Raw genomic sequence first — 27340 nt, forward strand, 5'->3', positions numbered from 1 at the left:
CGGCACAGACGAATTGGACAGAGAGGTCTAATTCCATGCTAAATGACACTACGACTACAATTGAATACAAAAGTATGAACTGAATACAAAATATAGAGGGGACTGGTGAAACTGCATCTGGAATTCCATAGACAACACTAGTCTCCTTATTGAAGAAAGGATGCAACTGCATTGGAAGCAGTTTGGAGAAGATTTACTAGACCAACTCCAGGAATGGGTAAGTTGCCTTATGAGGAAAGGTTGTTCGAGGTAGGCTCATATCCACTGGAGTTGAGAAAAATAAGACGGACCTTGATTGAAAAATGTAAGATTCTGAGGAGCCTTGAAAGGGTGGATGTGAAAAGGAGATGTCTTCATATGGGGAAATCTAGAAATAGGGAATTACTATTTAAATGTAAATAGTCATTCATTTAAAACAGAGATAAGCAGAACTGTTGATAGAGGGTTGAGCATCTTTGGAACTTCTTTCACAAAGGATGATACAAGCAGAGTCTGCATCACTAAGGCAGAGGTAGATAAATTCTTGATAGGCAACGGAGTAATAGGTTATCGAGAATGGTGCAATAATTCGCATTAATCCAATTGAACTGCAGAGCAGGGTCAAAAGGTTGAGTGGTCAACTCCTAATTAGTATGTCTGCAAGTTCATATTTTGTGATGCAAACAATCCAACTCCTTCAGGGAGCAACATAGCAGGGAGAGAAAGTACACAGCCTGTCAGTGTCATGCAGGACAGCAGAGCTCCAAAGAAGCTTGTGGATACCTTGCCACTTTCAGATGCGAGGTCGAGAGCGCAGATCCAGCGTGCGTGAGCATTCACCTCCACATGCACTGTACCAGTCGCTGCATCATAAACCAGGATCTGGCCACTCCCATATCCTGCTGCAATGATCCCACTCCACATCTTCACAGATGAGCAAGTGCCTCTGGAAACAGGCAATAATTGGCTAGTTAGCACTGATGGTTCAGTAGTGAGTCTCAATCTACTGCAATGTGATTGATTCTTAACTACCTTCCTGGCAATTAAGGCTGAGCAATGAATGCTGGTTGAGCCAGGACCCACACCTCACAAGTGATTTAAAAAAAGCTTTTTCAAAATAGAAACATACAACTTTGGAACAGGTCATTCAGCTCCTTGAGCTTGCTCTACCACTCAATAAGCTGATGTTAGTGTGATCTTAAATCCCCTTTCCTATCTATGCCTGATACCCATTGACTTTCTCGTTCATCAAAGAAAAGTGCAGTGTGGGGGAATAAAGGTACATGCAGGCCAGGACGATGGGATTTTAACTCCGGGTAGCTGGTCCAGTATTTGAAATACTGAGCACTCCTAAAGTTAGAAATTAGAAATCCTACAGTGTGGAAACAGGCCTTTCGGCCCAACAAGTCTGTACCGATTCTCTGAAGAGCATCCCACCCACACTCACACCACTATCTTATCGCTGCAACCCTGCATTTCCCATGGTTAGCCCCACCTACCTTTACAGCCCAGTGATGATATGGGCAACTTAGCTAACCTGCAAATCTTTGGACTGTGGGAGGAAACTGCAGCATCTGGAGAAAACCCATGCAGACATGGGTCGAATATCCAAACTCCACACAGACAGTCACCCCAGGCTGGAATTGAACCCAGGTCCCTGGTGTTGTGAGGCTGTAGTGCTAACCACCAAGCCACTGTGCCGCATCAAATGTGTCAACTCTGGAAAGTTCAGATCCAGGGGCCCAGTGCGAACTCATAGCTGTAGTGGAACTGCATTCTGCATCAACGAAGCGGTTGTAGCACCAACTCATGGCTGTTGTGTCAGAGGTGAGTTTGGGCTCCCGGCACTGTTTGCGTCCAAAGCAAATTCATGGAAGCAGAGGCAGCTTTGGTGCCCAGTAGAACACCCACCAGCATCAGCAGCTGCTGCATTGGCAAGGTATGCTTGAAGTGGACTGGTGATGGCGGAATCGGGTTTGGGCTGGTGCAGTACCCAGCAGCAATGGTGGCATCTGCATTAGTGAGGTCCAGCAAGGATGCATAGTGGTAAGTAAACTGGTGGACAAGCAGAAGGCTGGAAGATCACAGGAAGCCAGGCAACATCAGGAGGTGGAGAAGTCAATGTTTTGGATATAACACTTCTTCAGGACTGGGGGTGGGTGGAAGGGGAGCTGCAGATAAAGTGGGGGCGGATCAGGCAGGAGGAATAGGTGACCACAGGCAGAGGGCACAACCTGGTTGGTCAATGGGAGGAATGAATCTGGTTGGTAGCTGTTTCATTGGCTTTTCGGTTTCAAAGTCTCTTCAAACCAAACTGGTGGAGGCTTGACAGCACCAAAGAGTGGCGACATTCATTCCAGCTGCGACAGTGAGGTAAAGGGGACTTGTGCCTCACTACCAGCCTCATGGCCCATGCTGGGGTGCTTAACAATAAGCAGTGGAAAGCAGTGCCTTTGTATTCTATGTTTTGGTTTATTTTTCCATGTTTTGAGATGACACCAGAGAGTGGTGACATATACAACATTTTTCACTGTATTTTGTAAAAAAATACACATGGCAATAAGTAAAACCAGTCAGGTTATTAATCAACTTTGTGATTCTCTATTACACTTATTGGAGTGAGACAAGACAAAGACATCACCTACCCATAAGCTGCCAACTTATGCATTAATTTAAAATCTTCCCCTGATTTCCAGATACACAGGACCCCAGAGTCATCTGCCGTCACCAGATCTGCAACATACTCCTATAGAATGAAACCAGCATCAATCAATCCCAGTAAAACATTCTATTATTGGATACTTGGGAAAAAAATGGGATATGAGAAAAACTCGGATTGTATTTGGAGTACCCCTGTGCAGTGAACCTTGCTTAAAGTGCCCCACCAGTCCTCTCAAACAGTGCACACTCAGAGTCAAAACGTGTGGTGCTGGAAAAGTACAGCAGGTCAGGCTGCAGCCAAGGAGCAGTAGAGTCGACATTTCGGGCATAAGCCCTTCATTGCCCGAAACGTTGACTCTCCTACTCCTCAAATGCTGCCTGACCTGCTGCTGTGCTTTTCCAGCACCACACTTTTCGATTCTGATCTTCAGCATCTGCAGTCCTCACTTTCAGATCCAATTCAGTGTCACCTCTCAAACACCTTCAGCAATGGCTTCACTTCCCAGAAAATAACATGCAACATACATACACAAAATCATATTATAGTAAAGACCACATGTTTAAAATTTCTTTTATGTCACAAAGGAAGGCGCAGCTATAAACCAAGGAGACTGTGCAAAGTGGCTGCAGTTTCAAAAGGTCTTGTTATTGGAACACTTTGTGAATCATATACAATTTGGTGTTTTTCTTGGGGCAGTGAGAATAATCAAATGCCATGGAACCAATGGGTTATGAACTAAGGAGCAACAATATTTTGATTGCCTCCTGACCAGGTGACCACAGCCTGTATGTGGCCAGTGCAGTGGAAAACACCTTGAGAAAGCATCAAAAACGACCTAGAGCTTTAGCTTTTGCAGAAGTACCAGGAAGTCCCCAGTAACAGCTAGTTTTCTTCCATTCACCTTTCTCTGCAAATCCTCTGGTGAAACTTCAAAGATTTTGGAAAGATACATTCTCAACTAGTGACAGAAAATGTGCATTGATGTGCAAACAACTTTGTGACAACAGTAAAGAATTAAAAGAAATGAATACAATCTGAAAGAAACAACTCAAACTCGTGAGATTCAGACTGATTCTACTGCACTGTGTTTCCATGATTTCTTCTCCCCACTTTTGATTATCCATGTTTTACCTGCCTGGAAAAAGAAGTTAAGTTAAACTGTAAAGACCTATGAGGTTATCAGTTTGTGTTTTGTTTCTACCATTTGGATAATTTGATTAATTTTTTGAAACAGATAGAAATGTTTAAAAATGAGACAATGACTATCAGCCATTTCCAAGAAATACCGAGACAAAACTAGGCTATGGTCATAGCCATTAATAGACAAAATAACCACTGCCCTTTGACATTTAGTGGTGTTACCATCACTGAATCCCCCACTATCAACATCCTGAAACTCAATTGGCAATGCCAGTTAAATACAATGGCTACAAATACAGCTAGGAATACTGCAGTGATTAATTCACCTCTTGAATTCCTGGACCAAATCCTGTCCACAAAGTACTAGTCACAAGTGTAATGGAATACTCCCCACTTAACTGGATGGACGCAGCTCCAGCAACACTCAAGAAACTTGGCACCATCCAGGACAAAGCAGCCTGCTTGTTTGACACTGCCTCCACAAGCATCAACTCCTTCCACTGCCAACGTTCAGTCGCAGCAGAGTGTACTATCTATAAGGTGCACTGCAGAAATTCACCAAAGATTCTTAGACTGCAGCTTCCAAATACAGGACCATGTAGATCTAGAAGCACTTCAGTAAGGTGTTTGATAAGGTACCCCATGGTAGGCTGATGGAGAAAGTGAAGTCACAAGGGTGTAGTAGTTAGATGGATAGAGAACTGGCTGGGCAGCAGCAGACAGAGCGTAGTAGTGGAAAGGAGTTTCACAAAATGGAGAATTGTGACCAGTGGTGTTATACAGGCTTCGTGTTGGGACCACTGTTGTTTGTGATATACATAAATAATCTCCAGGAAGGTAATGGTGGTCTGATTAGCAGGTTTGCAGATGACATGAAGATTGGTGGATTGCAGATAGTGAAGGGATAGGTCAGAGAATGCAGCAGAATATAGATCGATTGGAGAGTTGGAAGGAGAAAAGGCAGATTGAACTCAATCTGGGCAAATATGAGGTGGTGCATTTGGGAAGATCCAATTCAGAGTGAACTATGTGGTAAATTAGATTCCCTACAGTGTGGAAACAGGCCTTTCGGTCCAACAAGTCCACACCTACCCTCTGAAGAGTAACCTGCCCAGACCCATATCCCTCTGACTAATGCACCTAACATTATGGACAATTTAGAATGGCCAATTCACCTGACCTGCACATCTTTGGACTGTGGGAGGAAACCGGACCACCCGGAGAAAACCCACGCAGACAAAGGGAGAATGTGCAAACGCCACACAGACAGTCGCCCATGGCTAGAATCGAACCTGGGTCCCTGGTGCTGTAAGGCAGCAGTGCTAACCACTGTACAGAGATCTGAATGGAAATCAGGTCCATTGTACCCTGAAGAAGTGTTGGAGAAATTAGCCGAATAAATTAGAGATTACAAAGCACAGTTCGAAGTGAAATTGACAAATAGTTTATTAGTAAGGCGATATCGCGGAAGAAAAATTGACCAAGCTGAAATAGCACAGACAATCTGTCCAGGTAGCCGAGAATTCTCTTCTTCGAGCTGAGGATGAAGCCAGGTTTTATAGGAATCTTGTACAATGAGGTTAATTAAAATGGGGAAAGATACAATATATTTGGAAATTCAGTAATCCGGTTACAATTACGATAATTGAAAAACAGTTATTGGCAGAATGTCCTGATTGTTGATAAAATGCAACATCCTGACAGTATCAATGTGATCAAGAGATTCCAGTTCTCTTTGCAGGTAGGTGAGCATGCCTCCTTTGAACTAGTAAGGAGCTTCCATTGTCCTTCCTGGGAGCGATGTCCTGAATTATTTTCATTAGAGAGACAGAGTTGAGGGGGGACCTGACTGAGGTCTACAAAATCATGAGAGGTATAGAGAGGGTGGTTAGCAAAAAGCCTTTTCCCCCCAGAGTGGGGGACTCAATTACTAGCAGTCATGAGTTCAAGGTGAGAGGGGAAAAGTTTAAGAGAGATATGCATGGTAAGTTCTTTACGCAGAGGGTGATGGGTTCATGAAACGTTGACGTGGTAGAGGTGCACACAACAGCGTCATCTAAGATGTATCTGGACAGATACGTGAATGGGCAGGGAGCAGAGGGATACAGATCTTTAGAGAATAGGTGACAGGTTTAGATCGAGGAACTGGATCGGCGCAGGCTTGGAGGGCCAAAAGGCCTGTTCCTGCGCTGTAACTTTCTTTGTTCTTTGACAAGGGCAACAAGTACATGGAAACACCACCATTTGCAAGTTCCCCTCCAAGTTATTCACCATCCTGACACTCCTCTTAATGACGTTGAGAGTCAACCTACAGCATTTGGACTGCAGTGGTTCAAGGTAGCAGCTCATCACCACCTTCGCAAGGGCAACCAGGGACGTGCAACAATCTGGCCAGCCAGTGACGACCATGTGAGTAAACAAATGCAAACTCGTAATGTTATCGCATCTCTACTCTTTGCATTGTATGAACATTCCAGTTGAGTTAACACAAAGGAAAGTAGATAAAAAAGGACAAAGGAGACCATCAAAATCCAATTTGGTTTGCCTTGCTGCTAACGGCTCCAACAGTTATCTGACCCAAAATACAGTGGGTTAGGAGTGAAAGACGCAGGAACATAGGTAGCCACTCAGCCCATCAAGACTGCTCCACCATTCAATAAGATCATTGTTGATCAAACACTGCAGTTCCTTTTACACACCCCGAACCCAACATCCCTGTACACAAGTGGAAATCAGAAATCTATCAATCGCCACCTTAACCATATTCAACCTTCTATAGCCTCTCCATGATAAGAATTACAAACATTCAGAGTATTGAATGCAGGAGTTGGGAGATCATATTGCAGCTGTACAGGACATTGGTTAGGCCACTGTTGGAATATTGTGCGCAATTCTGGTCTCCTTCCTATCGGAAATATGTTGCGAAACATGACAGGGTTCAGAAAAGATTGACAAGGATATTGCCAGGGTTGGAGGATTTGAGCTACAGGGAGAGGCTGAACAGGCTGGGGCTGTTTTCCCTGGAGTGTCGGAGGCTTCAGGGATGACCTTATAAAGGTTTACAAAATTATGAGGGGCATGGATAGGATAAATAGACAAAGTCTTTTCCTTGGGGTCGGTGAGTGCAGAACTAGAGGGCATAGGTTTAGGGTGAGAGGAGAAAGATATAAAAGAGACCTAAGGGACAACTTTTTCAGAGGGTGGGACGTGTATGGAATGAGCTGCCAGAGGAAGTGGTGGCGGCTGGTACAATTGCAACATTTAAGAGGCATTTGGATGGGTATATGAATAGGAAGGGTTTGGAGGGGTATGGGCCGGGCACTGGCAGGTGGGACTAGACTGGGTTGGGATTGCTGGTTGGCATGGACAGGTTGGATTGAAGGGTCTGTTTCCATGCTGTACATCTCTATGACTCTAATTAAAAGTAAATTCTTCTCTTCTTGGAGATAATGTCATTTACTGTCATTAAAGACTACGCTGCACATTTTGGGTGAAGGACATCTCATCTAGGCTGGACAGGAAGCTGGAGAAGAGGGATCCAGTTGTTGTCATCTGGTACTACTTACTTGAGTGAATGCATAAAAGAAACTAATTCACTGCATAAATGGAGATTAATGGGTAATAATCATTATAGAGATATGGTCATATGGAAGTTGAAATTGAGAACTGAACATTCAGGGGTAGAGACCTTTTGAAAGAACTGGCAGGTAGGGAAGAATGGTGATATGGCATTCTTAGTACAGGATGGAATTAGTACAATAACAAGAAATAATCTTGGATCGGAAGATGTAGAATCCATATGGGAGGAGGTAAGAAAAAAATAAGGGAACGTTGTTGTAGTCATCTAGAGGCTCCCTAATAGTAGTCACACAGTGCAAGGGCTGATTAGGGATAGTCAACGTGGCTTTGTGCGTGGGAAATCATGTCCACAAACTTGATTGAGTTTTTTGAAGAAGTAACAAAGAAGATCGATGAGAGCAGAGCAGTAGATGCGATCTATATGGACTTCAGTAAGGCGTTCGACAAGGTTCCCCATGGGAGACTGATTAGCAAGGTTAGATCTCATGGAATACAGGGAGAACTAGCCATTTGGATACAGAACTGGCTCAAAGGTAGAAAATAGAGGGTGGTGGTGGAGGGTTGTTTTTCAGACTGGAGGCCTGTGACCAGTGGAGTGCCACAAGAATCGGTGCTGGGCACTCTACTTTTTGTCATTTACAAATCCATGATTTGGATGCGAGCAAAAGAGATACAGTTAGTAAGTTTGCAGATGACACCAAAATTGGAGGTGTAGTGGACAGCGAAGAGGGTTACTTCAGATTACAACAGAATCTGGACCAGATGGGCCAATGGGCTGAGAAGTGGCAGATGGAGTTTAATTCAGATAAATGTGAGGTGCTGCATTTTGGGAAAGCAAATCTTAGCAGGACTTGTATGCTTAATGGTCCTAAGGAGTGTTGCTGAACAAAGAGACCTTGGAGTGCAAGTTCATAGCTCCTTGAAAGTGGAGTCGCAGATAGATAGGATAGTGAAGAAGGCATTTGGTATGCTTTCCTTTATTGGTCAGAGTATTGAGTACAGGGGTTGGGAGGTCATGTTGTGGCTGTACAGGACATTGGTTAGGCAACTGTTGGAATATTGCGTGCAATTCTGGTCTCCTTCCTATTGGAAAGATGTTGTGAAACTTGAAAGGGTTCAGAAAAGATTTACAAGGATGTTGCCAGGGTTAGAGGCTGGGGCTGTTTTCCCTGGAGCATCGGAGGCTTATAGAGATATACAAAATTATGAGGGGCATGGTTAGGGTAAATAGACAAAGTCTTTTCCCTGGGGTCGGGGAGTCCAGAACTAGAGGGCATAGGTTTAGGATGAGAGGGGAAAGATATAAAAAAGATCTAAGGGACAACCTTTTCACGCAGAGGGTGGCACATATATGGAATGAGCTGCCAGAGGAAGTGGTGGAGGCTGGTACAATTGCAACATTTAAGAGGCATTTGGATGGGTATATGAACGAGTTAGGGAACTGGAACTGGAGTTGGATGAACTGAGGATTATTCGAGAGGCTGAGAGGGTGATTGATAGAAGCTACAGGGACATAGTTACGCCGGAGAACAGAGGTAGCTGGGTAACAGTTAGAGGTGGGAAGGGGAAGAAGCAGGCAGTGCAGGGTTCCCCTGTGGTCATTCCCCTAAAAAATAAATATACAGCTTTGGAAACTGTTGGGGGGGACAGCGTTGCAGGTGTAAGCTGCAGTGAAGGGGTCTGTGGCTCTGAGACTCAGAAGGGAAAGGGGGAGAGGAGGAGAGCGCTAGTTATAGGGGACTCTCTAGTTAGAGGGACGGACAGGCGGTTCTGTGGACATGGGCGAGACTCACGGATGGTTTGTTGCCTCCCGGGTGCTAGGGTCCGAGACGTCTCAGACCGTGTCTTCAGAATCCTTAAGGGGGAGGGTGTGCAGCCAGAAGTCGTGGTGCACATTGGCACCAACGACATCGGTAGGAAGAGGGGTGGGGAGGTCATTCAAGAGCTCAAGGAGTTAGGCTGGAAGCTAAAAGCTAGGACAGACAGAGTCGTCATCTCTGGGTTGTTGCCGGTGCCACGTGACAGTGAGGCAAAGAATAGGGAGAGAGTGCAGTTGAACACGTGGCTGCAAGGCTGGTGTAGGAGGGAGGGCTTCAGATATTTGGACAATTGGACTGCATTCTGGGGAAGGTGGGACCTGTACAAACAGGACGGGTTGCACCTGAACCAGAAGGGCACCAATATCCTGGGGGGTAGGTTTGCTAGCACTCTTCGGGGGGGTTTAAACTAATTTGGCAGGGGGATGGGATCCAGACTTGTAGTCCAGCAAGTAGGTTAGCTGTTTGTCAGGATGCCCAAGACTGTAGGGGGGCTGTGGAGAAGGTAGCACTGACAGGGACTACTAGCGGACACAGAGATAGGCTCAAGTGCGTATACATCAACGCAAGGAGTATCAGAAATAAGGTGGGTGAACTTAAGGCGTGGATCGGTACCTGGGACTACGATGTTGTGGCCATCACGGAAACGTGGATAGATGTGGGACAGGAATGGCTGTTGGAGGTTCCTGGTTACAGGTGTTTCAGTAAGATTAGCGAGGGTGGGAAAAAAGGAGTGGGGGGGGGTGGCATTGCTAATTAGAAATGGTATAACGGCTGCAGAAAGGAAGTTTGAGGGGGATCTGCCTCTGGAGGTAGTATGGGCTGAAGTCAGAAATAGGAAAGGTGCAGTCACCTTGTTGGGTGTTTACTATAGGCCCCCCAATAGCAGCAGAGATGTGGAGAAACAGATTGGGAAACAGATTGTGGAAAGGTGCAGAAGCCACAGGGTCGTAGTCATGGGCGACTTCAACTTCCCAAATATTGATTGGAAGCTCTTTAGATCAAGTAGATTGGATGGGGCGGTGTTTGTGCAGTGTGTCCAGGAAGCTTTTCTAACGCAGTATGTAGATTGTCCAACCAGAGGGGAGGCCATATTGGATTTGGTACTCGGTAATGAACCGGGACAAGTGGTGGGCTTGTTAGCGGGTGAACATTTTGGTGATGGTGACCACAATTCTGTGACTTTCACCTTGGTTATGGAGAGAGATAGGTGCGCACAACAAGGTAGATTTTATAATTGGGGGAAGGGAAATTACGATGCTGTAAGGCAGGATTTGAGGAGCATACGTTGGGAGCATAGGCTGTCAGGGAAGGATGTGGTGGAAATGTGGAACTTTTTCAAAGAGCAGATACGACGTGTCCATGATATGTATGTACCTATCAGGCAGGAAAGAAATGGTCGTGTGAAGGAGCCTTGGTTGACGAGAGAGGTTGAATGTCTGGTAAAGAGGAAGAAGGAGGCTTACATAAGGTTGAGGAAACAGGATTCAGACAGAGCAGTGGAGGGATACAGGATAGCCAGAAGGGACCTGAAGAAAGGGATTAGGAGAGCTAAGAGAGGGCATGAAAAATCGTTGGCGGATAGGATCAAGGATAACCCCAAGGCATTTTATGCGTATGTGAGAAACCAGAGAATGACGAGAACGAGGGTAGGTCCGATCAAGGACAGTAGTGGGAGACTGTGTATTGAGTCGGAAGAGATAGGAGAGGTCTTGAACAAGTACTTCTCTTCAGTATTTACGAACGAGAGGGACCGTATTGTAGAAGAGGAGAGTGTGAAATGGACTGGTAAGCTAGAAGAGATACCTGTTAGAAAGGAAGATGTGTTGGACATTTTGAACAACTTGAGGATAGACAAGTCCCCCGGGCCTGACGGGATATATCCTAGGATTATGTGGGAAGCTAGAGAGGAAATTGCAGTACCGTTGGCAATGATCTTCTCGTCTTCACTGGCAAAGGGGGTGGTACCAGGGGACTGGAGAGTAGCGAATGTTGTGCCCCTGTTCAAAAAAGGGAATAGGGATAACCCCGGGAATTACAGGCCTGTTAGTCTTACTTCTGTGGTAGGCAAAGTAATGGAAAGGGTACTGAGGGATAGGATTTATGAGTATCTGGAAAGACACTGCTTGATTAGGGACAGCCAGCACGGATTTGTGAAGGGTAGGTCTTGCCTTACAAGTCTTATTGAATTCTTCGAGGAGGTGACCAAGCATGTGGATGAGGGAAGAGCAGTGGATGTAGTGTACATGGATTTTAGTAAGGCATTTGATAAGGTTCCCCATGGTAGGCTTATGCGGAAAGTCAGGAGGCATGGGATAGAGGGAAATTTGGCCAATTGGATAGAAAACTGGCTAACCGGTCGAAGGCAGAGAGTGGTGGTAGATGGTAAATACTCAGCCTGGAGCCCAGTTACAAGTGGAGTTCCGCAGGGATCAGTTCTGGGTCCTCTGCTGTTTGTAATTTTTATTAATGACTTAGATGAGGGAGTCGAAGGGTGGGTCAGTAAATTTGCAGATGATACGAAGATAGGTGGAGTTGTGGACAGTGAGGAGGGCTGTTGTCGGCTGCAGAGGGACTTAGATATGATGCAGAGCTGGGCTGAGGAGTGGCAGATGGAGTTCAACCCTGCCAAGTGTGAGGTTGTCCAGTTTGGAAGAACAAATAAGAATGCGGAATACAGGGTTAATGGTAGGGTTCTTAGTCAGGTGGAGGAACAGAGGGATCTTGGGGTCTATGTACATAGATCTTTGAAGGTTGCCACTCAGGTGGATAGAGTTTGTAAGAAGGCCTATGGAGTATTATCGTTCATTAGCAGAGGGATTGAATTCAAGAGTCGTGAAGTGATGTTGCAGCTGTACAGGACTTTGGTTAGGCCACAGTTGGAGTACTGTGTGCAGTTCTGGTCGCCTCACTATAGGAAAGATGTGGAAGCTTTGGAGAGGGTGCAGAGAAGATTTACCAGGATGTTGCCTGGAATGGAGAGGAAGTCGTACGAGGATAGGTTGAGAGTTCTCGGTCTTTTCTCGTTGGAACGGCGAAGGATGAGGGGTGACTTGATAGAGGTTTATAAGATGATCAGAGGAATAGATAGAGTAGACAGTCAGAAACTTTTTCCCCAGGTACAACAGAGTGTTACAAGGGGACATAAATTTAAGGTGAAGGGTGGAAGGTATAGGGGAGATGTCAGGGGTGGGTTCTTTACCCAGAGAGTGGTGGGGGCATGGAATGCGCTGCCTGTGGGAGTGGTAGAGTCAGAATCTTTGGTGACCTTTAAGCGGCAATTGGATAGGTACATGGATTGGTGCTTAAGCTAGGACAAATGTTCGGCACAACATCGTGGGCCGAAGGGCCTGTTCTGTGCTGTATTGTTCTATGTTCAATGTTCTATGTTCTAGGTGGTCAGGAAGAAGATTGCAGGTTAGGAAGGTGGTGCTGAGTTCGAGGGTTGGGACTGAGACAAGGTGGGGGGAGGGGAATGAGTAAACTGGAGAAATCTGAGTTCATCCCTTGTGGTTGGAGGGTTCCTAGGCAGAAGATGAGGCGCTCTTCCTCCAGCCGTCGTGTTGCTATGGTCTGGCGATGGAGGAGTCCCCCATGTCCTTGGTGGAGTGGGAGGGGGAGTTGAAGTGTTCAGCCATGGGGTGGTTGGGTTGGTTGGTCCGGGTGTCCCAGAGGTGTTCTCTGAAACGTTTCGCAAGTAGGCGGCCTGTCTCCCCAATATAGAGGAGGTTACATTGGGTGCAGTGGATGCAGTAAATGATGTGTGTGGAGGTGCAGGTGAATTTGTGGCGGATATGGAAGGATCCCTTGGGGCCTTGGAGGGAAGTGAGGGGAGAGGTGTGGGCGCAAGTTTTGCATTTCTTGCGGTTGCAGGGGAAGGTGCCGGGAGTGGAGGTTGGGTTGATGGGGGGTGTGGACCTGATGAGGGAGTCACAGAGGGAGTGGTCTTTTCAGAACGCTGATAGGGGAGGGGAGGGAAATGTATCCCTGGTGGTGGGGTCTGTTTGGAGGTGGCGGAAATGACGACCGATGATACGATGTATATGGAGGTTGGTGGGGTGGTAGGTGAGGACCAGTGGGGTTCTGTCCTGGTGGCGATTGGAGGGACGGGGCTCAAGGGCGGAGGAGCGGGAAGTGGAGGAGATGCAGTGGAGAGCATCGTCGATCACGTCTGGGGGGAATTTGCAGTCTTTGAAGAAGGAGGCCATCTGAGTTGTACGGTATTGGAACTGATCCTTCTGGGAGCAGATGTGGTGGAGACGAAGGAATTGGGAATATGGGATGGCGTTTTTACAGAGGGCAGGGTGGGAGGAGGTGTAGTCTAGGTAGCTGTTGGGGTCGGTCAGTTTATAGTAAATGTCCGTGTTGATTCGGTCGCCTGAGGTAGAAATGGAGAGGTCTAGGAAGGGGAGAGAGGAGTCTGAGACGGTCCAGGTAAATTTGAGGTCGGGGTGGAAGGTGTTAGTAAAGTGGATGAACTGTTCAACCTCCTTGTGGGAGCACGAGGCAGCGCCGATACAGTCATCGATGTAGCGGAGGAAAAGGTGGGGGGTGGTGCCAGTGTTGCTGTTCCACATATCCTACAAACAGGCAGGCATAGCTGGGGCCCATGCAGGTGCCCATGGCTACTCCTTTGCTTTGGAGGAAGTGGGAGGATTGGAAAGACCATCATCTCCCAGGCCATCCATAACCTCATCACCTCAGGGGATCTCCCATCCACCGCCTCCAACCTCATAGTCCCACAACCCCGTACCGCCCGTTTCTACCTCCTGCACAAAATCCACAAACCTGACTGCTCCGGTCGACCCATTGTCTCAGCCTGCTGCTGCCCCACCGAACTCATCTCTGCATACCTCAACATGGTCCTGTCCTTCTTAGTCCAAGAACTCCCCACCTACGTTCGGGACACCACCCACGCCCTCCCCCTCCTCCATGATTTTCGCTTCCCCGGTCCCCAACGCTTTATCTTCACCATGGACATCCAGTCCCTGTACACCTCCATCCCCCATCACGAAGGACTCAAAGCCCTCAGCTTCTTCCTTTCCCGCCGTACCAACCAGTACCCTTCCACTGACACCCTCCTTCAACTGACTGAACTGGTCCTCACTCTGGACAACTTCTCTTTCCAATCCTCCCACTTCCTCCAAGCCAAAGGAGTAGCCATGGGCACCCGCATGGGCCTCAGCTATGCCTGCCTCTTCGTAGGGTATGTGGAACAGTCCATCTTCCGCAGCTACACTGGCACCACCCCCCACCTTTTCCTCCGCTACATCGATGACTGTATTGGCGCCGCCTCGTGCTCCCACGAGGAGGTTGAACAGTTCATCCACTTTACCAACACCTGCCACCCCGACCCTCAAATTCACCTGGACCGTCTCAGACTCCTCCCTCCCCTTCACAGACCTCTCCATTTCTATCTCGGGCGACCGAATCAACACGGACATTTACTATAAACTTACCGACTCCCACAGCTACCTAGACTACACCTCCTCCCACCCTGCCCTCTATAAAAACGCCATCCCATATTCCCAATTCGTTCGTCTCCACCGCATCTGCTCCCAGGAGGACCAGTTCCAATACTGTAAAACCCAGATGGCCTCCTTCTTCAAAGACCGCAATTTCCCCCCACACGTGATCGACGTTGCTGTCCACCGCATCTCCTCCACTTCCCGTTCCTCCGCTCTTGAGCCCTGCCCCTCCAATCGCCACCAGGACAGAACCCCACTGGCCCTCACCTACCACCCCACCAACCTCCATATACATCGTATCATTGGTCGTCATTTCCGCCACCTCCAAACGGACCCCACCACCAGGGATATATTTCCCTCCCCTCCCCTATCAGCATTCCGAAAAGACCACTCCCTCCGTGACTCCCTCGTCAGGTCCACACCCCCCACCAACCCAACCTCCACTCCCGGCACCTTCCCCTGCAACCGCAAGAAATGCAAAACTTGCGCCCACACCTCCCCCCTTACTTCCCTCCAAGGCCCCAAGGGATCCTTCCATATCCGCCACAAATTCACCTGCACTTCCACACACATCATTTACTGCATCCGCTGCACCCGATGTGGCCTCCTCTATATTGGTGAGACAGGCCGCCTACTTGCGAAACGTTTCAGAGAACACCTCTGGGACACCCGGACCAACCAACCCAACCACCCCGTGGCTCAACACTTCAACTCCCCCTCCCACTCCACCAAGGACATGCAGGTCTTGGACTCCTCCATCGCCAGACCATATCAACACGACGGCTGGAGGAAGAGCGCCTCATCTTCTGCCTAGGAACCCTCCAAACACAAGGGATGAACTCAGATTTCTCCAGTTTACTCATTTCCCCTCCCCCCACCTTGTCTCAGTCCCAACCCTCGAACTCAGCACCACCTTCCTAACCTGCAATCTTCTTCCTGACCTCTCCGCCCCCACCCCCACTCCGGCCTATCACCCTCACCTTAACCTCCTTCCACCTATCGCATTTCCAACGCCCCTCCCCCAAGTCCCTCCTCCCTATCTTTTATCTTAGCCTGCTTGGCACACATTCCTCATTCCTGAAGAAGTGCTCATGCCCGAAACGTCGATTCTCCTGCTCCTTGGATGCTGCCTGACCTGCTGTACTTTTCCAGCAACACATTTTCAGTTCTGATCTCCAGCATCTGCAGTCACTTTCTCCCAGGTAATTAGAGACCAGTCAGCCTTACATCTGTTGTAGGAAAAGTTTTGGAAAGGATAATAAGAGGCAGGATTTATAATCATCGAGCACGCAACAATTTGATTTCAGATAGACAATAGGTGCAGGAGTAGGCCATTCTGCCCTTCGAGCCTGCACCACCATTCATTACGATCATGGCTGATATCCTCAATCAGTATAATGTTCCTGCTTTATTTCCATAACCCTTGATTCCACTATCCTTGAGAGCTCTATCCAACTCTTTCTTAAACAAATCCAGAGTCTGGGCCTCCACTGCCTTCTGGGGCAGAGCATTCCACACAGCCACCACTCTCAGGGTGAAGAAGTTTCTCCTCATCTCTGTCCTAAATGGCCTACTCCTTATTTTTAAACTGTGTCCTCTGGTTCGGGACTCACCCATCGGCGGAAACATGTTTCCTACATCCAGAGTGTCCAATCCTTTCATAATCTTATACGTCTCAATCAGATCCCCTCTCAGTCTTCTAAACTCAAGGGTATACAAGCCCAGTCGCTCCAATCTTTCAACATAAGATAGTCCCGCCATTCCAGGAATTGACCTCGTGAACCCAAGCTGCACTCCCTCAATAGCCAGAATGTCTTTCCTCAAATTTGGAGACCAGAACTGCACACAGTATTCCAAGTGTGGTCTCTCCAGGGCCCTGTACAGCTACAGAAGGACCTCTTTGCTTTTATACTCAATCCCTCTTGTTATGAAGGCCAGCATGCTATTAGCCTTCTTCACTACCTGCTGTAACTGCATGCTTGCCTTCATTGACTGGTGTACAAGAATACCCAGATCTCTTTGTACTGCCCCTTTACCTAACTTGACTCCATTTAGGTAGTAATCTGCCTTCCTGTTCTTGCCACCAAAGTGGATAACCATACATTAAACTGCATCTGCTATGCATCTGTCCACTCACCTAACCTGTCCAGGTCACCCTGTAATCTCCTAACATCCTCCTCACATTTCACCCTGCCACCCAGCTTAGTATCATCAGCAAACTTGCTAATGTTACTATTAATACCATCTTCTATATCATTAATATATATTGTAAAAAGCTGCGGTCCCAGCACTGATCCCTGCGGTTCCCCACTGGTCACCGCCTGCCATTCCGAAAGGGAGCCGTTTATCACTACTCTTTGTTTCCTGTCAGCCAACTAATTTTCAATCCAAGTTAGTACTTTGCCCCCAATACCATGCGCCCTAATTTTGCTCACTAACTTCAGATGTGGGACTTTATCAAAGGCTTTCTGAAAGTCCAGGTACACTACATCCACTGGATCTCCCTTGTCCATCTTCGGAGTTACATCCTCAAAAAATTCCAGAAGATTAGTCAAGCATGATTTCCCCTTCATAAATCCATGCTGACTCTGACCTATCCTGTTACAGATGTGTCGTAATTTCATCCTTTATAATTGACTCCAGCATCTTTCCCACCACAGAGGTCAGACTAACTGGTCTATAATTTCCTGCTTTCTCTCTTGCTCCTTTCTTAAAAAGTGGTACAACATTAGCCACCCTCCAATCCACAGGAACTGATCCTGAATCTATTGAACTCTGGAAAATAATCACCAACGCATCCACGATTTCTCGAGCCACCTCCTTCAGTACCCTGGGATGCAGACCATCAGGCCCTGGGGACTTATCAACCTTCAGACCTAAGAGTCTCTCCAACACCAATTCCTGGCAAATATAAATTCCCTTAAGTTCAGGTCCTTCAGTCACTGTTACCTCAGGGAGATTGCTTGTGTCTTCCCCAGTGAACACAGATCTGAAGTACCAATTCAATTCTTCTGCCATTTCTTTGTTCCCTGTAATATATTCCCCTGTTTCTGTCTTCAAGGGCCCAATTTTAGTCTTAACCATTTTTTCCCCTTTACATCCCTAAAAAAGCTTTTACTATCCTCCTTTATATTTTTGGCCAGTTTACCTTCGTACCTCATTTTATCTCTGCGTATTTCCTTCTTAGTAATCCTCTATTGTTCTTTAAAAGCTTCCCAGTCCTCCGTTTTCCCACTTATCTTAGCTATGTTATACTTTTTGTCTTATAACTTTATATGTTTCTTAACTTCCCTCGTCAGCCACGGCCACCCCTGCCTCCTCATAGGATCTTTCTTCCTTTTTGGAATGAACTGATCCTGCATCTTCTGCATTATACCCAGAAATACCTGCCATTGTTCCTCCACTGTCATCCCTGATAGATAACATAGTTTTGTCAAAGGCAGGTGATGTCTCACAAACCTCACTGAATTTGTTTGAGATGGTGACCAAGCATGCGGATGAGGTTAGGCCAGTTGACGTGGTGTACATAGAGGTAAAAATAATGACTGCAGATGCTGGAAACCAGAATTTAGATTAGAGTGGTGATGGAAAAGCACATCAGTTCAGGCAGCAACTGAGGAGCAGTAAAATCTATGTTTCGGGCAAAAGCCCTTCATCAGGAAGCAGTAAAATCAATGTTTTGGGCAAAAGCCCTTCCATGGGCTTCAGTAAAGCCTTCGATAAGGTTCCATATGGTAGAATGTTGGAGAAAATGCAGAGGTTTGGGATTGACGGTGATTGAACAGTTTGGATTAGAAACTGGCTTTCTGAAAGAAGGCAGCCAGTGGTATTTGATGGAAAATATTCAGCCTGGAGTCAGGTTACTAGTGGTGTGCCACAAGGATGTTTTGGGATCACTGCTGTTTGTTATTTTTATAAATGACTTATTCGCAGGCATAGGTGGATGGGATGATAAGTTTGCAGATGACACTAAAGTCGGTGGAGTCGGTGCAGTGTGGAAGAATGGTGCAGGTTGCAGGAGGACTTGGATAAATTACAGAATTGGGCTGAGAGGTGGCAAATGGAGCTAAATGTGAGGTGATTCACTTTGGGAAGAATAACAGGAAGGCAGAACACTGGGTCAATAGAAAGTATTGCGGATGTGCAGAGGGATCTTGGAGTCCATGTGCATAGATCCCTGAAAGTTGCCACCCAGGGTGATAGTGCTGTTAAGAAAGTATATGGTGTGTTAGGTTTAATTGGTAGAGGATTGAGTTCTGGAGCCGTAATGTCATGCTGCATCTATAAAAAAACGTTAGTGCAGCCACACTTGGAATATTATGTACAGTTCTGGTTGCCCCATTACAGGAAGGATGTGGAAAGCATTGCAAAAGGTGCAGAGGAGATTTACCAGGATGTTGCCTGGTCTAGAGGGTAGGTCTTATGAGGAAAGGCTGAGAGACTTGAGTCTGTTCTCATTCGAAAAAAGAAGGTGAAGAGGGGATTTGATAGAAATGTAGATGATCAGAAGATTAGATAGGGTAGACAGTGAAAGTCTTTTTCCTCGGATGATGACGTCAGCTTGTACGAGGGGGCAGAACTACAAATTGAGGGGTGATAGATTTAAAACAGATGTCAGAGGCAGGTTCTTTATTCAGAGTGGTAAGGTGTGGAATGCCCTGCCTGCCAATGTAGTAACTCAGCCACATTAGGGAGATTTAAACAATCCTTGGATAAGCAAATGGATGATGATGGGATAGTGTAGGGGGACGGGCCGAGAATAGTTCACCGGTCGGTGCAACATCGAGGGCCGAAGGGCCTGTTCTGCGCTGTACTGTTCTATGTTCTATGATGAACAATGGCAGAAAAATAGGTTGTGTCTCACAGCAAAGAAATAATCCAGTGAGGAAGTGGGATTCTAGAAAGGGGATAAAGTAACTATGGCTAACCAAGGACATTAAGACCATTACCAAATTGATAGGAAAAATATACTTTGTGGCAAAGATCAGTGACAATTATAGAATTGGGAAAATTTTAAAAGTCAACAAAAGATGACCAAGAAAATATTAAAGGAGAAAATAAACCATGAGAGCAAAGTAACAATTAAACACCAAGAGGTGATTTGAATATGTAAATTCAAGAGGAGAGCAATTAAACCCTATGACAATGAACCCAGTGAAATAATAATGGGGAGCCAGGAAATGGCAGAACAGTCGAACAAATACTTTGCACCAGCCTTCATGGTGGAGAATACTAATAACATTCCGAAAATACTAAATAGTGAAGGGTTAAAGCATTCCGAAAATACTACATAGTGACGGGTTAAAGCATTCCGAAAATACTAAATAGTGAAGGGGTTAAAGCATTCCGAAAATACTAAATAGTGAAGGGTTAAAGCATTCCGAAAATACTAAATAGTGAAGGGTTAAAGCATTCCGAAAATACTAAATAGTGAAGGGGTTAAAGCATTCCGAAAATACTAAATAGTGAAGGGTTAAAGCATTCCGAAAATACTAAATAGTGAAGGGTTAAAGCATTCCGAAATTACTAAATAGTGAAGGGGTTAAAGCATTCCGAAAATACTAAATAGTGAAGGGTTAAAGCATTCCGAAAATACTAAATAGTGAAGGGTTAAAGCATTCCGAAAATACTAAATAGTGAAGGGGTTAAAGCATTCCGAAAATACTAAATAGTGAAGGGTTAAAGCATTCCGAAAATACTACATAGTGAAGGGTTAAAGCATTCCGAAAATACTAAATAGTGAAGGGTTAAAGCATTCCGAAAATACTAAATAGTGAAGGGGATTAAAGCATTCCGAAAATACTAAATAGTGAAGGGGGCTAAAGCATTCCGAAAATACTAAATAGTGAAGGGTTAAAGCATTCCGAAAATACTAAATAGTGAAGGGTTAAAGCATTCCGAAAATACTAAATAGTGAAGAGGTTTAAAGCATTCCGAAAATACTAAATAGTGAAGGGGTTAAAGCATTCCGAAAATACTAAATAGTGAAGGGTTAAAGCATTCCGAAAATACTAAATAGTGAAGGGTTAAAGCATTCCGAAAATACTAAATAGTGAAGGGGTTTAAAGCATTCCGAAAATACTAAAAAGTGAAGGGTTAAAGCATTCCGAAAATACTAAATAGTGAAGGGGTTTAAAGCATTCCGAAAATACTAAATAGTGAAGGGTTAAAGCATTCCGAAAACACTAAATAGTGAAGGATTAAAGCATTCCGAAAATACTAAATAGTGAAGGGTTAAAGCATTCCGAAAATACTAAATAGTGAAGGGGTTTAAAGCATTCCGAAAATACTAAAAAGTGAAGGGTTAAAGCATTCCGAAAATACTAAATAGTGAAGGGTTAAAGCATTCCGAAAATACTAAATAGTGAAGGGGTTAAAGCATTCCGAAAATACTAAATAGTGAAGGGTTAAAGCATTCCGAAAATACTAAATAGTGAAGGGTTAAAGCATTCCGAAAATACTAAATAGTGAAGGGGATTAAAGCATTCTGAAAATACTAAATAGTGAAGGGGGCTAAAGCATTCCGAAAATACTAAATAGTGAAGGGTTAAAGCATTCCGAAAATACTAAATAGTGAAGGGTTAAAGCAATCCGAAAATACTAAATAGTGAAGGGTTAAAGCATTCCGAAAATACTAAATAGTGAAGAGGTTTAAAGCATTCCGAAAATACTAAATAGTGAAGGGGTTAAAGCATTCCGAAAATACTAAATAGTGAAGGGTTAAAGCATTCCGAAAATACTAAATAGTGAAGGGTTAAAGCATTCCGAAAATACTAAATAGTGAAGGGGTTTAAAGCATTCCGAAAATACTAAAAAGTGAAGGGTTAAAGCATTCCGAAAATACTAAATAGTGAAGGGGTTTAAAGCATTCCGAAAATACTAAATAGTGAAGGGTTAAGCATTCCGAAACTACTAAATAGTGAAGGGTTAAAACATTCTGAAAATACCAAATAGTGAAGGATTAAAGCATTCCGAAAATACTAAATAGTGAAGGGGTTAAAGCATTCCGAAAATACTAAATAGTGAATGGGGTTAAAACATTCCGAAAATACTAAATAGTGAAGGGGTTAAAGCATTCCGAAAATACTAAATAGTGAATGGGGTTAAAGCATTCCGGAAATACTAAATAGTGAAGGGGTTAAAGCATTCCGAAAATACTAAATAGTGAAGGGTTAAAGCATTCCGAAAATACTAAATAGTGAAGGGGTTAAAGCATTCCGAAAATACTAAATAGTGAAGAGTTAAAGCATTCCGAAAATACTAAATAGTGAAGGGTTAAAGCATTCCGAAAATACTAAATAGTGAAGGGGTTAAAGCATTCCGAAAATACTAAATAGTGAAGGGTTAAAGCATTCCGAAAATACTAAATAGTGAAGGGGTTTAAAGCATTCCGAAAATACTAAATAGTGAAGGATTAAAGCATTCCGAAAATACTTAATAGTGAAGGGTTAAGCATTCCGAAAATACTAAATAGTGAAGGGTTAAAGCATTCCGAAAATACTAAATAGTGAAGGGGTTAAAGCATTCCGAAAATACTAATTAGTGAAGGGTTAAAGCATTCCGAAAATACTAAATAGTGAAGGGGTTTAAAGCATTCCGAAAATACTAAATAGTGAAGGGTTAAAGCATTCCGAAAATACTAAATAGTGAAGGATTAAAGCATTCCGAAAATACTAAATAGTGAAGGGTTAAGCATTCCGAAAATACTAAATAGTGAAGGGTTAAAACATTCCGAAAATACCAAATAGTGAAGGATTAAAGCATTCCGAAAATACTAAATAGTGAAGGGTTAAAGCATTCCGAAAATACTACATAGTGAAGGGTTAAAGCATTCCGAAAATACTAAATAGTGAAGGGGTTAAAGCATTCCGAAAATACTAAATAGTGAAGGGTTAAAGCATTCCGAAAATACTAAATAGTGAAGGGTTAAAGCATTCCGAAAATACTAAATAGTGAAGGGGTTAAAGCATTCCGAAAATACTAAATAGTGAAGGGTTAAAGCATTCCGAAAATACTAAATAGTGAAGGGTTAAAGCATTCCGAAATTACTAAATAGTGAAGGGGTTAAAGCATTCCGAAAATACTAAATAGTGAAGGGTTAAAGCATTCCGAAAATACTAAATAGTGAAGGGTTAAAGCATTCCGAAAATACTAAATAGTGAAGGGGTTAAAGCATTCCGAAAATACTAAATAGTGAAGGGTTAAAGCATTCCGAAAATACTACATAGTGAAGGGTTAAAGCATTCCGAAAATACTAAATAGTGAAGGGTTAAAGCATTCCGAAAATACTAAATAGTGAAGGGGATTAAAGCATTCCGAAAATACTAAATAGTGAAGGGGGCTAAAGCATTCCGAAAATACTAAATAGTGAAGGGGTTTAAAGCATTCCGAAAATACTAAATAGTGAAGGGGTTAAAGCATTCCGAAAATACTAAATAGTGAAGGGTTAAAGCATTCCGAAAATACTAAATAGTGAAGGGTTAAAGCATTCCGAAAATACTAAATAGTGAAGAGGTTTAAAGCATTCCGAAAATACTAAATAGTGAAGGGGTTAAAGCATTCCGAAAATACTAAATAGTGAAGGGTTAAAGCATTCCGAAAATACTAAATAGTGAAGGGGTTAAAGCATTCCGAAAATACTAAATAGTGAAGGGGTTTAAAGCATTCCGAAAATACTAAATAGTGAAGGGTTAAAGAATTCCGAAAATACTAAATAGTGAAGGGGTTTAAAGCATTCCGAAAATACTAAATAGTGAAGGGTTAAGCATTCCGAAACTACTAAATAGTGAAGGGTTAAAACATTCCGAAAATACCAAATAGTGAAGGATTAAAGCATTCCGAAAATACTAAATAGTGAAGGGGTTAAAGCATTCCGAAAATACTAAATAGTGAATGGGGTTAAAACATTCCGAAAATACTAAATAGTGAAGGGGTTAAAGCATTCCGAAAATACTAAATAGTGAATGGGGTTAAAGCATTCCGGAAATACTAAATAGTGAAGGGGTTAAAGCATTCCGAAAATACTAAATAGTGAAGGGTTAAAGCATTCCGAAAATACTAAATAGTGAAGGGGTTAAAGCATTCCGAAAATACTAAATAGTGAAGAGTTAAAGCATTCCGAAAATACTAAATAGTGAAGGGTTAAAGCATTCCGAAAATACTAAATAGTGAAGGGGTTAAAGCATTCCGAAAATACTAAATAGTGAAGGGTTAAAGCATTCCGAAAATACTAAATAGTGAAGGGGTTTAAAGCATTCCGAAAATACTAAATAGTGAAGGATTAAAGCATTCCGAAAATACTTAATAGTGAAGGGTTAAGCATTCCGAAAATACTAAATAGTGAAGGGTTAAAGCATTCCGAAAATACTAAAGAGTGAAGGGGTTAAAGCATTCCGAAAATACTAATTAGTGAAGGGATAAAGCATTCCGAAAATACTAAATAGTGAAGGGGTTTAAAGCATTCCGAAAATACTAAATAGTGAAGGGTTAAAGCATTCCGAAAATACTAAATAGTGAAGGATTAAAGCATTCCGAAAATACTAAATAGTGAAGGGTTAAGCATTCCGAAAATACTAAATAGTGAAGGGTTAAAACATTCCGAAAATACCAAATAGTGAAGGATTAAAGCATTCCGAAAATACTAAATAGTGAAGGGGTTAAAGCATTCCGAAAATACTAAATAGTGAATGGGGTTAAAACATTCCGAAAATACTAAATAGTGAAGGGGTTAAAGCATTCCGAAAATACTAAATAGTGAATGGGGTTAAAGCATTCCGGAAATACTAAATAGTGAAGGGGTTAAAGCATTCCGAAAATACTAAATAGTGAAGGGTTAAAGCATTCCGAAAATACTAAATAGTGAAGGGGTTAAAGCATTCCGAAAATACTAAATAGTGAAGAGTTAAAGCATTCCGAAAATACTAAATAGTGAAGGGTTAAAGCATTCCGAAAATACTAAATAGTGAAGGGGTTAAAGCATTCCGAAAATACTAAATAGTGAAGGGTTAAAGCATTCCGAAAATACTAAATAGTGAAGGGGTTTAAAGCATTCCGAAAATACTAAATAGTGAAGGATTAAAGCATTCCGAAAATACTTAATAGTGAAGGGTTAAGCATTCCGAAAATACTAAATAGTGAAGGGTTAAAGCATTCCGAAAATACTAAATAGTGAAGGGGTTAAAGCATTCCGAAAATACTAATTAGTGAAGGGTTAAAGCATTCCGAAAATACTAAATAGTGAAGGGGTTTAAAGCATTCCGAAAATACTAAATAGTGAAGGGTTAAAGCATTCCGAAAATACTAAATAGTGAAGGATTAAAGCATTCCGAAAATACTAAATAGTGAAGGGTTAAGCATTCCGAAAATACTAAATAGTGAAGGGTTAAAACATTCCGAAAATACCAAATAGTGAAGGATTAAAGCATTCCGAAAATACTAAATAGTGAAGGGTTAAAGCATTCCGAAAATACTACATAGTGAAGGGTTAAAGCATTCCGAAAATACTAAATAGTGAAGGTTAAAGCATTCCGAAAATACTAAATAGTGAAGGGGTTAAAGCATTCCGAAAATACTAAATAGTGAAGGGTTAAAGCATTCCGAAAATACTAAATAGTGAAGGGTTAAAGCATTCCGAAATTACTAAATAGTGAAGGGGTTAAAGCATTCCGAAAATACTAAATAGTGAAGGGTTAAAGCATTCCGAAAATACTAAATAGTGAAGGGTTAAAGCATTCCGAAAATACTAAATAGTGAAGGGGTTAAAGCATTCCGAAAATACTAAATAGTGAAGGGTTAAAGCATTCCGAAAATACTACATAGTGAAGGGTTAAAGCATTCCGAAAATACTAAATAGTGAAGGGTTAAAGCATTCCGAAAATACTAAATAGTGAAGGGGATTAAAGCATTCCGAAAATACTAAATAGTGAAGGGGGCTAAAGCATTCCGAAAATACTAAATAGTGAAGGGGTTTAAAGCATTCCGAAAATACTAAATAGTGAAGGGGTTAAAGCATTCCGAAAATACTAAATAGTGAAGGGTTAAAGCATTCCGAAAATACTAAATAGTGAAGGGTTAAAGCATTCCGAAAATACTAAATAGTGAAGAGGTTTAAAGCATTCCGAAAATACTAAATAGTGAAGGGGTTAAAGCATTCCGAAAATACTAAATAGTGAAGGGTTAAAGCATTCCGAAAATACTAAATAGTGAAGGGGTTAAAGCATTCCGAAAATACTAAATAGTGAAGGGGTTTAAAGCATTCCGAAAATACTAAATAGTGAAGGGTTAAAGCATTCCGAAAATACTAAATAGTGAAGGGGTTTAAAGCATTCCGAAAATACTAAATAGTGAAGGGTTAAGCATTCCGAAACTACTAAATAGTGAAGGGTTAAAACATTCCGAAAATACCAAATAGTGAAGGATTAAAGCATTCCGAAAATACTAAATAGTGAAGGGGTTAAAGCATTCCGAAAATACTAAATAGTGAATGGGGTTAAAACATTCCGAAAATACTAAATAGTGAAGGGGTTAAAGCATTCCGAAAATACTAAATAGTGAATGGGGTTAAAGCATTCCGGAAATACTAAATAGTGAAGGGGTTAAAGCATTCCGAAAATACTAAATAGTGAAGGGTTAAAGCATTCCGAAAATACTAAATAGTGAAGGGGTTAAAGCATTCCGAAAATACTAAATAGTGAAGAGTTAAAGCATTCCGAAAATACTAAATAGTGAAGGGTTAAAGCATTCCGAAAATACTAAATAGTGAAGGGGTTAAAGCATTCCGAAAATACTAAATAGTGAAGGGTTAAAGCATTCCGAAAATACTAAATAGTGAAGGGGTTTAAAGCATTCCGAAAATACTAAATAGTGAAGGATTAAAGCATTCCGAAAATACTTAATAGTGAAGGGTTAAGCATTCCGAAAATACTAAATAGTGAAGGGTTAAAGCATTCCGAAAATACTAAAGAGTGAAGGGGTTAAAGCATTCCGAAAATACTAATTAGTGAAGGGATAAAGCATTCCGAAAATACTAAATAGTGAAGGGGTTTAAAGCATTCCGAAAATACTAAATAGTGAAGGGTTAAAGCATTCCGAAAATACTAAATAGTGAAGGATTAAAGCATTCCGAAAATACTAAATAGTGAAGGGTTAAGCATTCCGAAAATACTAAATAGTGAAGGGTTAAAACATTCCGAAAATACCAAATAGTGAAGGATTAAAGCATTCCGAAAATACTAAATAGTGAAGGGGTTAAAGCATTCCGAAAATACTAAATAGTGAATGGGGTTAAAACATTCCGAAAATACTAAATAGTGAACGGGTTAAAGCATTCCGAAAATACTAAATAGTGAATGGGGTTAAAGCATTCCGGAAATACTAAATAGTGAAGGGGTTAAAGCATTCCGAAAATACTAAATAGTGAAGGGTTAAAGCATTCCGAAAATACTAAATAGTGAAGGGGTTAAAGCATTCCGAAAATACTAAATAGTGAAGAGTTAAAGCATTCCGAAAATACTAAATAGTGAAGGGTTAAGCATTCCGAAAATACTAAATAGTGAAGGGGTTAAAGCATTCCGAAAATACTAAATAGTGAAGGGGTTTAAAGCATTCCGAAAATACTAAATAGTGAAGGGGTTAAAGCATTCCGAAAATACTAAATAGTGAAGGGTTAAAGCATTCCGAAAATACTAAATAGTGAA

The 27340-nt window shown here is 42.9% G+C and overlaps 1 protein-coding gene across 1 annotated transcript in view; it reads right to left on the reverse strand.

The window, feature by feature from the left end:
• Positions 1-627: 627 nt before the first annotated feature.
• Positions 628-27340, reverse strand: part of LOC148152274 (WD repeat-containing protein 54-like) — a 75138-nt gene continuing 48425 nt past the window's right edge. The window contains exons 5-6 of the mRNA XM_087985781.1: positions 2625-2725; positions 628-925 (exon numbers count right to left, since the gene is read on the reverse strand). Of these exons, the coding sequence (XP_087841907.1) occupies positions 628-925; positions 2625-2725 (399 nt within the window). The remainder of the gene's footprint in view (positions 926-2624; positions 2726-27340) is intronic.

The sequence above is a fragment of the Chiloscyllium plagiosum genome, unplaced genomic scaffold, assembly GCF_037043375.1.
Source record: "Chiloscyllium plagiosum isolate Xiang-an unplaced genomic scaffold, Cpla_swu_hap1 HiC_scaffold_1, whole genome shotgun sequence".
Classification (NCBI taxonomy): Eukaryota; Metazoa; Chordata; class Chondrichthyes; order Orectolobiformes; family Hemiscylliidae; genus Chiloscyllium; species Chiloscyllium plagiosum.